Source organism: Maniola jurtina, chromosome Z (genome assembly GCF_905333055.1).
Source record: "Maniola jurtina chromosome Z, ilManJurt1.1, whole genome shotgun sequence".
NCBI lineage: Eukaryota > Metazoa > Arthropoda > Insecta > Lepidoptera > Nymphalidae > Maniola > Maniola jurtina.
The window spans coordinates 4,661,786-4,675,299 of NC_060058.1; the positions used below are offsets into that span (position 1 = coordinate 4,661,786).

The 13,514-nt window shown below is 35.1% G+C and overlaps 1 protein-coding gene across 1 annotated transcript; it reads right to left on the reverse strand.

The window, feature by feature from the left end:
• Positions 1-442: 442 nt before the first annotated feature.
• LOC123880726 (prostatic acid phosphatase-like) lies at positions 443-11,151 on the reverse strand. The gene is made up of 8 exons (XM_045929011.1): positions 10,834-11,151; positions 9,646-9,739; positions 4,902-5,100; positions 4,127-4,282; positions 2,879-3,111; positions 2,513-2,685; positions 1,451-1,545; positions 443-1,101 (listed from the first exon to the last, which is right to left on the reverse strand). The coding sequence occupies exons 1-8, from the start codon at positions 11,071-11,073 to the stop codon at positions 1,035-1,037; spliced, it is 1,257 nt and encodes a 418-aa protein (XP_045784967.1). The 5' UTR covers positions 11,074-11,151; the 3' UTR covers positions 443-1,034.
• Positions 11,152-13,514: the final 2,363 nt, after the last annotated feature.

Below are 13,514 nucleotides of genomic sequence, written 5' to 3' on the forward strand. Positions count from 1 at the left end.
GCAGGAAGCACTGTGGTCTTATGTGTGAAGTCGAACGATCATAACATAACAAAACATGATTTGTATAGTAATTAGATAAGGCTAGCTTTAAGTTTTATTGTAATATTTTCAATATAAGTTAAAAAAAAAAAAAAACAAAAGAAAATAGAAATCTAAGTGTGAAGCTCGCCCGACTTCTTACATACATTACACGTGTAGAAACCAAAATTACTTTTTAGTGTTTGTGGTTTTTGAAGTCGATTTTGTTTTTTTGAATTTTTTTTTATTTCACAATATTTAGTGGTCCCAGTGTACTAAAATATACTATTAGTAAAAAACTAATTGTTTACTAAGCTATTACACTGATCGCGAGCAATTTACTCTTATCCATTGGGACTTCCTGCACAGTATACTCTTTCAAACAAAAAAAAAAAACCAAATCAAAAAGATTCTGACCAATTGAGAACCTCCTCCTTTTTTGAAGTCGTTTAAAAACAAAAATATTTTGATATCACTCAGTGAAGCAGCAATGTGGACAATGGAATCAACCAAATCAAATGTCAAATGAGCTTGATGGCTATTATTCAGTGTTGATTACTGAGTTAGCGAACCACCACACAAGAGCATTTACATGTAACCATCTGAAAGTCGGCTTTGAGCATAACATTGCATTGGTGCAGTTATAACGAAGGAACAATCGCTTTCTCACTACAGCAATATTATCAGTTCTTCATTATTCATTACAAGTGAAAATTACATTACAGTGCAAATTTAGGTAATGTACGGCTTGACGTACTCACCGATGTAATGCTCGAATCCAAGCTGATACATTACAGGCAAATGCTCCTGGTCAGTATATACTACTATTACATACTATATACTACATATTACATAGTATATACTATACTACATATACTATATTACATAGTATATACTAGTATTACAATTAAATTTAAATTAATACAGTTAAATTAAAAAAAAAAATAGAAAAACTGACACCAAATCAAAACAAAAAGTATTTTAAAAATTGTTACAATAGCTTAAATACTAGTAAGTCAGTGTCCTGTATTCGTCTCGAGTATGGCCTTAGGGTTATCAACACTAGTGTAGGGAAATTGAGCCCTGAAACAAAACATTTTACTTATTTAAACATAGCACGAATTTAAACGCAAAGGCTAAGAAAAAGATTTCACTAATCACATTATTAGTACGGGCAGCGTGTGTATCTGCGTATCTCTCTGTGGCATCGTAGCTCCTCAACTAATGAACCGATTTTAATTTAGTTTTTTTCCTTTGAAAGGTGGCTTGATCGAGTGTTCTTAGCTATAATCCAAGAAAATCGGTTCAGCCGTTTGAAAGTTATCAGCTCTTTCCTAGTTACTGTAACCTTCACTTGTCGGGGGTGTTATAAATTTTTAATTTACACTTGTTGAATAATAAAAATAACTAATTTTATGAAAAACAAACTTACCGTCGCATTTCAACTCTTACGATATGAATTTGTTGTATCACATACATAAATATTATTAACGCCAAAAATAATGCAGCTCCAATCGTAGGTGAACTCTGTAATATAGAACGAAATAAAAATTAAGTATAAATAAAAAAAAATATTTTTTCACTTCTCACGCTCGTAAAGCTCCTCTTTATGCTGGATGTAAGCAGACTAAAACTGTTTTTTATGTTCTCGTGCATAAAAGTTTCACGACATTAATTTCACTATCAATTGCACATCCAAACGTCTTAAACAAACTTTATAAACATAATCTATACTATTAAATAAAATTGGAGTGTCTGTCTGTAATTTCGAAATAACTACCTCATATTAAGCTCATATGGTTATTAAAACTGAATCACACGTTTTTAAAATTTTTGTCTGTCTGGCTGTTTGAAAAGGCTAATCTTCAGAACGGCTAGACCGATTTTGACGGGATTTTCACAGACAAGTAGAGGATTGGCCAGGGAGTAACATAGGCTACTTTTTAACCGACTTTCAAAAAGGGAGTTGTGTTTTTCTACCTATGTACACCGAAATCCCTGAGATTTCTGAACCGATTTTCGTAATTTTTTTTTAATCGATAGAGGAACTTTATGATATTTTTTCATAAAAAAATTGGATTCCAACTCCTCAGTCCTGATGCTGTGGGGGATCTCACCATCAATACTGATGGGATTTAGAAACTGTCAGTTATAAATTGATTGATATCGAAGGTATCTGTACCAAGTAAAGACTTTGTCGTTGAGCTCTAGGACCCAACTCCTCAACACTGATGCTGTAAGAAATTGCATTCCTAAATCCTGGTGATCCCTCGGGATTTTTAAAGGATCATCCGTTTAAATGTTTTTACGTGGTACAGAAACACGTTGCATCCCGGGGACGGCCTATTACGGATAGGCTACTTTTGTCCTGGAAAATCAAAAGTTCCCACGGGATTTCAGACCCTAAATCCACGCGGGCGAAGCTGCAGGCATCATATTATTATATTATATTTACCTGTTACATAATATTATGTAGACATAATATTATATTTACCTGTTTCATACACTCGTTCTGCCAATCAACAGTTAGAAGGTTCTCATACAACTTAACGAATCTTTCAATGGGGCATATTTGTCCACAGTGGGGTATATCAAGAATGTGTGGTTCAACAATGCCTGTTGAGTTTCTATATAACATTCGTATAAAATAGCCTGTAGTGTTGTTGTCTGAAAAAGAAATATTTTATTGCACTTCTTACATCCGTATTCTGTCCGACATATCAATGTACAGTTCTAACTACTGCATGGGTCTATAAACTAGAGATTGTTTCCATGTTTTATAACATGATGTGATTTTAAGGTATGGGAATGTAGATTCACCCTATTTAGCAAAAAGTTTGATAATGTTTTCTTTATTTACCTTGAAGCAGTTCAAAAATGATTGTGGACGTATAAACTGGACAGTTTCCATCGTACACCCCAATAGAACATAGTACGTTGGCAATTGTAAAATCATGTCCACTATATATTGATAGTTTCAGGGGATTTGGGTTCTTCTTTGTTATGATAGTATTCATTTCGCCAACTATTTCTTTAAGTAGCGGACCGGACAACAGTCGCGACATTAAGGGAGTTGCGGTCGCAGTAACAAAACTGCAAAATATTATTCAATTTTTAATTCAATTTTTAGTAAGTTTACATTTGGAAATATAAATAAAAAATTTATTATAACTATTTGTAACATTAAGATTTGAGAAATTGTGTTTAAATGTAGTTTTATAAATGCTTCTTCATGAAACACTTGAATGGCATTGTGCAAAAGAAAAGCTTTAGTACAAACATGTATATGAGTTGTATATATTCTTCTATAACGCAACGCATAGGCCACCATTAACACTATGCTATGTGGAGCAATGAAAATGACTGGTAGCTATACAGTGTGGTTTTTTTAACTGGGGCAGTATGGGGAAATTCAAGACAGGAGATACAGAGATACTTTCTCAGGAAACATCAGTTTTTTTTTGTGAAAACAAATGTGGCATAGTCAATTTTTCGGTCAAGCGTGAATTGTACATAAAAATCAAAGAAATTGACAATTTTTTTTAATGCCATTCGACTTTATGGAACTGTCCTAGTTAAAAAACACTGTATAATCAAACTAATATTATAAAGGAAAAAGTTTGTATGTGTGTGTATGTTTGTTACTCCTTCACGCAAAAACTACTGGACGGATTGGGCTGAAATTTAGAATGGTGATAGATTATACCCTGGATTAGCTCATAGGCTACTTTTTATCCCGGAAAATCAAAGAGTTCCCACGGGAATTTTAGAAAACCTACATCCACGCGAACGAAGTCACGGGTATCAGCTAGTATACTATATCACACATATCCATTGTAACGTAGCATAGCACTCTCTGATGGAAAATCAGTAAATCTGATAAAGACAAATCGTGAAGTTGCGCTGTATGTAGCATTGAATAATTATTGAAGGAGGCTGTTAAGGATGTCAGGTTTTTAAAATAAGCTACGCCAGAAGACTCGCCGAAGTGAGTGAGATGTGAAGCTGAATGAAGGGACGACGAATCGTCCCATCATTCAGCTTCACATACCCGACCTTAATTTCTACGGACTTACAAATTACGGATCATTGTATTTCCTGATTATACCTGTAACATGATGGTTCTTTCATTTTATCAGGATACACCGAATGAGTCCACTTTGGAAGTGTGAAGTTATAAAGAGTTTCAATATAGAGTACATTATAAATGTCTTCGATATCCAAATAATCATTAACTTTCATGCCAGTATATGCAGTTAGGTAGCTAAAAAAATATCAGTTCAAAATTACACTATTTGATAAGCATACAAAAAATTCTTAGTCTTCCATAGTTTATTTGTGGTAAATATATTTACCATTTATTATTATTTATCAATAAAATAAATCGTAATCGTAATAAATAACTTTTGCAAAAACCATCACCATTGTAAATCAAAATATGGAATACTAGAGGATGCCCGCTACTTCGTCCGCGTGGATTTAGGTTTTTAAAGATCCCGTGGGAACTATTTGATTTTCCGGAATAAAAAGTTGTCTATGTCAAGTACAGGGACGCAAGCCGAAGTTTGGTACCGAGGTAGGTACCAAATTTCATACAATTCGGTTAAGCGGATGGGTTTTTGGAAATCCCGTGGGAACTCTTTGATTACCCAGGATAAAAAGTAGCCTATGTCCGTCCCCGGGATATACTCGTAAGCTAACTCTGTACGAAATTTCGTCATAATCAGTTAAACTGTTGGGCCGTGAAAAGGTAGCAGACAGACAGACAGACAGACAGACACACTTTCGCATTTATAATATTAGTATGGGTATGGATATTAGTATGGATGATGTGCAAGTCCTAATAACGGTAGATAATAAAATTTATGTTTGTAATAACTTACTCCATAAGTCCTTGATATTTACTAAGTCTTTCCTTGTAGGCTTTTGAGTGCATATATTTCGCCTTTTCTTTATCGTAAGGGACACATTTTCTTTTCATTGCCAATACTTCATCATCCTTTTCTGGCCTTGTGTGTACAGGAATTGGTTGCCATAGTAAATGTGTGTCCCATATTGCACTGCCAGATGGTGGATACATGCCTAAAAATTGAATAAGTCAAAGACATTTATTTATTTTAAACTACACTTATAAATTATAAATTATACACTTTTTCGATTGTCAATTTTATTGTTGAATTTGTAAGATAATTTATGTTGTTGTCATACTAAGACCCTCCTCTTTTCAGGAACAGATATTTTCATTCGTAAGTAAAATGTTACCTTTTCTTTGAGAGGTTGTAGAGAATGACCTCTAAACACCTAGAAAACGTTTCTTATTTTAAATCTATATTATATATTATATATAAAAGAAAGTCGTGTTAGTTACACTATTTACAAATCAAGAATGGCTGAACCGATTTGGCTGAATATTGGTGGGGATGGAGCTTAGAACCAGGAGAACGGGCATTGGATACTTTTTATTCCATTCCCGTGAGACGTAACATAAAACGTGGTATAACAAAACACAACTGAAATGGAATAACAAAACACAACAGACAGAAAAACAAAAAAAGTCAAAACATTAGTCAAGCCATTCATTTGTTAAAAAAAACCGGCCAAGAGCGAGTCACACTCGCACACTGAGGGTTCCGTACTCGGGTATTTTTTCCAACATTTTGCATGATTAATCAAAAACCACCATACACAAAAATTAATAAAAATCTGTTTTATAATGTATACGTAAAGCCCTTTCATATGATACCCCACTTGGTATAGTTATCTTACTTTGAAAATTGACACATTAAAATTTTTTTTAATGATGTAACCACAAACCACACGGTTTTCAGATTTTACGGCTTCATTTGCTCCACTAATATGGCCAGGGTCCTGCTAGGGGTACACACTTATGTGTCAGCTATGCCAATGGCAAGTCCCAAAGCTTTTGTGCAGTACATACCTTTGACATATCAACATTGGGGCATCTGACCTTCCAACTGTCTAGGGTCTCTGCTCAATGAAACTAAATTTGATTTAGGATTTTGAAAACTAAGCTCTTTTATACTATGCACAGAGAACAGAAAAGCCGGAAGAGCTACACTGATTGCTAATTGATTAATAATTTTCGCCACTAATAATAATTTCCATATTCATAGTGTAAAGTGTTCTTTAAAGGGTGCCAAGTTATGAGGGTAATTATTGGAAAGAGTACTTTAAGAGTTAGAGTATTATGCTGCACGGTACTTGGTTTTGATACATAAACCACGAAGTTTATTAAAAAGATATGTATTTAATGATGTAAGTAAATACATAGGTTATCTTACCCGCCAAATTGGCCTGAGCTGACATAAGTGTCCGGTCGACATCTGTTGATCTTACATATATTTCTGTAGGATCAAATTGTTCAGAAATTAAATTCTGAAAGTAAGCAATGTTAGTTAGGATTCCAAAAAAAAGTAAAATAAAAGTATTACTGTAGACAACTATGGTAGAAGACTAACTAAATATTTATTTATAGTCCAGGAGCCACCAATCCTGAGAGCTGAAATCCTAATATTTTTAATAAAAAATAAAAGTTAACATTTAGACGAACAAGATTTGCTTGGTCGGCGTGGATTTGATTGGCCGGAAATATTTCAATTAAATTATTTATTATTAAATTTCCATATTTATTTTCCGACAGCACGGATTTTGATCAATCTTATATAGAATTTTGTGTGAAATATTATGTTCAACAAGAAAAAATCCGGACGACCAATGATTTTTAGCCGGAAAGGTCACGCATACCTATTTAAATGGTGTGATCCGTGTAACACGGAGCTTTCAGGATTGGTGGCTCCTCGCCTATTAAGGCTAGGCGTATGCTGAGAAGCAGGCGACGCAGCACATCACAATGCAGGGCAGAGCACTTGACGCAGACATGTGCCCCCTTCGCATGCTGCGACACAACTGACATTCGCATCCTAGCTAAATTATAGGCAATTCTCACCCATAATAACTCTTTCCATGTCTTTTTTTAAATAGTCTGGATGATTTGTATCATACAAACAAGGTTCACAACGAACTAATTCAATTAAATGTTCTGTCATTGCAATAAAATTATAAAATATTGTTAATAAACGTCTTGATGTGCACGGGTCGCGCAGAATTCTGTGCCGGTACTACAACGAGCATGACAGACACATGTCTGCGTCGCAAGTGCCTGCGCCGCAGCGTACGTAGTTCAATGACGTTCCATGTCCATGCTTTACAATATCTGCTCTGCTGTGCCCTACGTGGACCTGCGTCGCCTGCGTCTCAGCATACGCCTAGCCTAACTGTATCTGAAATTCATACTAATATTATAAAATCATCAGTGAAGTACTAACAGTGTCATTTATGTCAGGTTTAAACATTTGCCATTCCATTAAGATAGTTCACCCACTTTCATTTGAAAAATCAGTATCATATTAACATCTTTTATTATGTCAATAATTTCTTCTATAATATATTATTATTATCCAATTTCTTACCGTATACCGTTTCCTAAGCCATCGGCCGAGTGCGTAATGTTGTCTTTTGCCTATATTCGTAAGCTCCCCAAATTTAGCAGGCCAGAGAGATTCATTCTTCCAAGGATCGGTGGGGTACACACTCACTGGAGTCCTGTCCCCGTGTCTATAAATAATTGCGGCATATTTGACTACTTTCTCACCAAAAGTTAGTGATCCAATTAATGTTACAAATAACAAAAAAACTATCACAAGACGCATTATGGAAGCACACAAATCTTCAACAAACTTTGGAGTTTGGTTTCGAGTTCGATGCAACGCAACGGCCAAAGAGTACCAAAGAGTAGGTAACCACCACAGAGTACATTGAATATAGGGGGTAACCACTACGTTTTAAGGTGTATGACACGGGTCTGCCCGCGAAATTTAAATTTAATCAAAACACACAGCAGTTGGCACGTGTGTTTAGCCAAGTTCCAATATGAAAAATTCTTAAACGAACGGCGACAGACGGGCAGTGTGTATATTACACGAAGCATTTTGAGCTACTTTTGACCCCCCATAACTCAGAAACTATGAAAGCTACATATTTGTGATTTTGCATATACATGCTGATACCGGAGACTGGAGATTTTTTCCCCTGAATCCTGGTGTCACAACATGAATCGTGCTTAAAGCTTGGATATGCCAGTTTGTAGTGTTTGGAGCTCTTACTAGTTAAATTAATTAATTTCATTTGAATTGTATACACATTAATTATTTTAAATGATATTTTGTGTTTATACCTCAGGTGATAAATACCTATTGTATTTAGTTACTGAATGAAGTCTTATAATAATTATAAATATAAACAATTTACTGTTCCTATTTTTTTATTTTAAACCTATTCAATTTTAAAAAAAAGTTAGGAAGAAGCCTAGCAGCATAAAGCTATTAAGCAGAGCTGCTTGTTTGGTTATGTTGGCAGTACTGGCTTTCTGTCAGTGTGACTGATATAATTTTGGTATTGAAGCACTCCACACACTTCATACATTTTCATAATTTTCGTTTTTGTACGGGGAACTCTTATTCTCTTATTAGGAAGGATTATTCGGGATTTACGTATTACATATATGAAGTCTTAAAAAGCTAGAACCCAGAGCCGTAAAAAATGACTTCTAAACACCTAGAAAACGTTTCTTATTTTAAATCTATATTATATATTATATATAAAAGAAAGTCGTGTTAGTTACACTATTTACAAATCAAGAATGGCTGAACCGATTTGGCTGAATATTGGTGGGGATGGAGCTTAGAACCAGGAGAAAGGGCATTGGATACTTTTTATTCCATTCCCGTGGGACGTAACATAAAACGTGGTATAACAAAACACAACTGAAATGGAATAACAAAACACAACAGACAGAAAAACAAAAAAAGTCAAAACATTAGTCAAGCCATTCATTTGTTAAAAAAACCGGCCAAGTGCGAGTCACACTCGCACACTGAGGGTTCCGTACTCGGGTATTTTTTCCAACATTTTGCATGATTAATCAAAAACCACCATACACAAAAATTAATAAAAATCTGTTTTATAATGTATACGTAAAGCCCTTTCATATGATACCCCACTTGGTATAGTTATCTTACTTTGAAAATTGACACATTAAAATTTTTTTTAATGATGTAACCACAAATTCGCGGTTTTCAGATTTTACGGCTTCATTTGCTGGCCAGGGTCCTGCTAGGGGTACACACTTATGTGTCAGCTATGCCAATGGCAAGTCCCAAAGCTTTTGTGCAGTACATACCTTTGACATATCAACATTGGGGCATCTGACCTTCCAACTGTCTAGGGTCTCTGCTCAATGAAACTAAATTTGATTTAGGATTTTGAAAACTAAGCTCTTTTATACTATGCACAGAGAACAGAAAAGCCGGAAGAGCTACACTGATTGCTAATTGATTAATAATTTTCGCCACTAATAATAATTTCCATATTCATAGTGTAAAGTGTTCTTTAAAGGGTGCCAAGTTATGAGGGTAATTATTGGAAAGAGTACTTTAAGAGTTAGAGTATTATGCTGCACGGTACTTGGTTTTGATACATAAACCACGAAGTTTATTAAAAAGATATGTATTTAATGATGTACTTAAGTAAATACATAGGTTATCTTACCTGCCAAATTGGCCTGAGCTGACATAAGTGTCCGGTCGACATCTGTTGATCTTACATATATTTCTGTAGGATCAAATTGTTCAGAAATTAAATTCTGAAAGTAAGCAATGTTAGTTAGGATTCCAAAAAAAAGTAAAATAAAAGTATTACTGTAGACAACTATGGTAGAAGACTAACTAAATATTTATTTATAGTCCAGGAGCCACCAATCCTGAGAGCTGAAATCCTTATATTTTTAATAAAAAATAAAAGTTAACATTTAGACGAACAAGATTTGCTTGGTCGGCGTGGATTTGATTGGCGGGAAATATTTCAATTAAATTATTTATTATTAAATTTCCATAATTTTTTTCCGTCATCAGGGATTTTGATCAATCTTATATAGAATTTTGTGTGAAATATTATGTTCAACAAGAAAAAATACGGCCAACCAATGATTTTTAGCCGGAAAGGTCACGCATACCTATTTGAATGGTGTGATCCGTGTAACACGTAGCTTTCAGGATTGGTGGCTCCTCGCCTATTAAGGCTAGGCGTATGCTGAGAAGCAGGCGACGCAGCACATCACAGTGCAGGGCAGGGCACTTGAGGCAGACATGTGCCCCCTTCGCATGCTGCGACACAACTGACATTTGCATCCTAGCTCAATTTTAGGCAATTCTCACCCATAATAACTCTTTCCATGTCTTTTTTTAAATAGTCTGGATGATTTGTATCATACAAACAAGGTTCACAACGAACTAATTCAATTAAATGTTCTGTCATTGCAATAAAATTATAAAATATTGTTAATAAACGTCTTGATGTGCACGGGTCGCGCAGAATTCTGTGCCGGTACTACAACGAGCATGACAGACACATGTCTGCGTCGCAAGTGCCTGCGCCGCAGCGTACGTAGTTCAATGACGTTCCATGTCCATGCTTTACAATATCTGCTCTGCTGTGCCCTACGTGGACCTGCGTCGCCTGCGTCTCAGCATACGCCTAGCCTAACTGTATCTGAAATTCATACTAATATTATAAAATCATCAGTGAAGTACTAACAGTGTCATTTATGTCAGGTTTAAACATTTGCCATTCCATTAAGATAGTTCACCCACTTTCATTTGAAAAATCAGTATCATATTAACATCTTTTATTATGTCAATAATTTCTTCTATAATATATTATTATTATCCAATTTCTTACCGTATACCGTTTCCTAAGCCATCGGCCGAGTGCGTAATGTTGTCTTTTGCCTATATTCGTAAGCTCCCCAAATTTAGCAGGCCAGAGAGATTCATTCTTCCAAGGATCGGTGGGGTACACACTCACTGGAGTCCTGTCCCCGTGTCTATAAATAATTGCGGCATATTTGACTACTTTCTCACCAAAAGTTAGTGATCCAATTAATGTTACAAATAACAAAAAAACTATCACAAGACGCATTATGGAAGCACACAAATCTTCAACAAACTTTGGAGTTTGGTTTCGAGTTCGATGCAACGCAACGGCCAAAGAGTACCAAAGAGTAGGTAACCACCACAGAGTACATTGAATATAGGGGGTAACCACTACGTTTTAAGGTGTATGACACGGGTCTGCCCGCGAAATTTAAATTTAATCAAAACACACAGCAGTTGGCACGTGTGTTTAGCCAAGTTCCAATATGAAAAATTCTTAAACGAACGGCGACAGACGGGCAGTGTGTATATTACACGAAGCATTTTGAGCTACTTTTGACCCCCCATAACTCAGAAACTATGAAAGCTACATATTTGTGATTTTGCATATACATGCTGATACCGGAGACTGGAGATTTTTTCCCCTGAATCCTGGTGTCACAACATGAATCGTGCTTAAAGCTTGGATATGCCAGTTTGTAGTGTTTGGAGCTCTTACTAGTTAAATTAATTAATTTCATTTGAATTGTATACACATTAATTATTTTAAATGATATTTTGTGTTTATACCTCAGGTGATAAATACCTATTGTATTTAGTTACTGAATGAAGTCTTATAATAATTATAAATATAAACAATTTACTGTTCCTATTTTTTTATTTTAAACCTATTCAATTTTAAAAAAAAGTTAGGAAGAAGCCTAGCAGCATAAAGCTATTAAGCAGAGCTGCTTGTTTGGTTATGTTGGCAGTACTGGCTTTCTGTCAGTGTGACTGATATAATTTTGGTATTGAAGCACTCCACACACTTCATACATTTTCATAATTTTCGTTTTTGTACGGGGAACTCTTATTCTCTTATTAGGAAGGATTATTCGGGATTTACGTATTACATATATGAAGTCTTAAAAAGCTAGAACCCAGAGCCGTAAAGACCAGTTAATAAAAAAATGAATCAACGGCATTTTGTCAGAAACATTTTATATACTATCTCTATGGAAACATTCTATTCAGTATCAGTGTTGCCATAACGTTTACATCATTTATTACCTTTATAATATTACAGGTTAATAATTCAAATATATTAAGGTGACAGAAGGGCTGGCCCATTTTTTGCGCAACGGATCAGCCTGGCTGTCCAACGCGGAAATGCAGCCAGTATTCTTGGCACCATTCCACGCGGGCATGATTTGTATAGTAATTAGATAAGGCTAGCTTTAAGTTTTATTGTAATATTTTCAATAAAAATAAAAAAATATTACTTACAGGTTTATTTAAACATGCAAGAAAATCACATAAACTGTAAACAGAATCAAATGTGAGAAAATAAATTAATTTATTCAAACAAACGACAGTGAAAAAATATTATAATAATCTCCCATTTCATATATATACTAGCTACTAGCAGAGGTGTTCTTTGCTTCTAGGTAGAATATATTTTGTAAAATGGTAACCAAAGAGTGGTAACATTGAAAATTGATATTTCCTAAAATATTTCATTTTTTTAATTGGCCTCAAATCTATGGCCTCAATCAATCTAAGCATGAATCTAAGTGATAGTTTTATAAAATATACATAATTGGAAGAATTGTTTCCGTATATACGTCATTTCTGTACATTGCAGATTAGTTCTATACATTTTTTGCCATTGCTCTTTCAACATCAAATTTTATATGACTCTTTCATCCCATTGCAGAGTAGGGGTGTTCATTTTCAAAAAGTATCGACATTTTTTTCGATATAATATATCATAATGTTGTATTGATACTTTGCGATATATTGAAGAAAAGTATCGATATTTATGATATATCGCTTGCAAATTTTATTTCTCTTCTTCTTTGCTCTCGCCTTATCCCGTTACGTGGTGGGGTCGGCTTTACTTATCATGCGGCGCCATGTAGATCACGTGTTGGGGTCTTGGTCAATGAGGCCGAGGCGTTTCATGTCCCTTTGGACATTTGTCATCCAGGTAGCTTGCGGTCTTCCCCTACCCCTTTTTCTAGCAACCATGGAAAGGCACTTTTTCACGACATAATCGTCAGGCCTGTGCATTACGTGTTCGTACCATCTGAGCCTTGATTCCGATATTTTGTCGGTTATGTGTGCAACCTTAAAGCTTCCTCTTATATATTCGTTCCGTACTTTATCCTCCTCCCGCCCATCTCAGCATGCGCATTTCGGTAGTATGCTGCTTTTGTTCATGGGTCTTCTTGGCTGCCCAAACTTCGCTCCCATACATACATTTTATAGACCTTGCCCTTGGTTCTTATTGGCATTTCTTAAACTGGACCCTTTCAAGTAAAGATTTTTATATAAACCTGTGAAGGTGATACTGCCATTGTCGCAATTGAAAATGCCATAAGCCTACGTTGTCGTATTAGTTTAAAAAATGCGAAAAACCAAATTAAATTTGAATTTCGCGGGCAGGCCCGTCTCATGCCCCTTAATTAAATATTTGATCTTTAATCGAGACCTTTAGGCCAATGG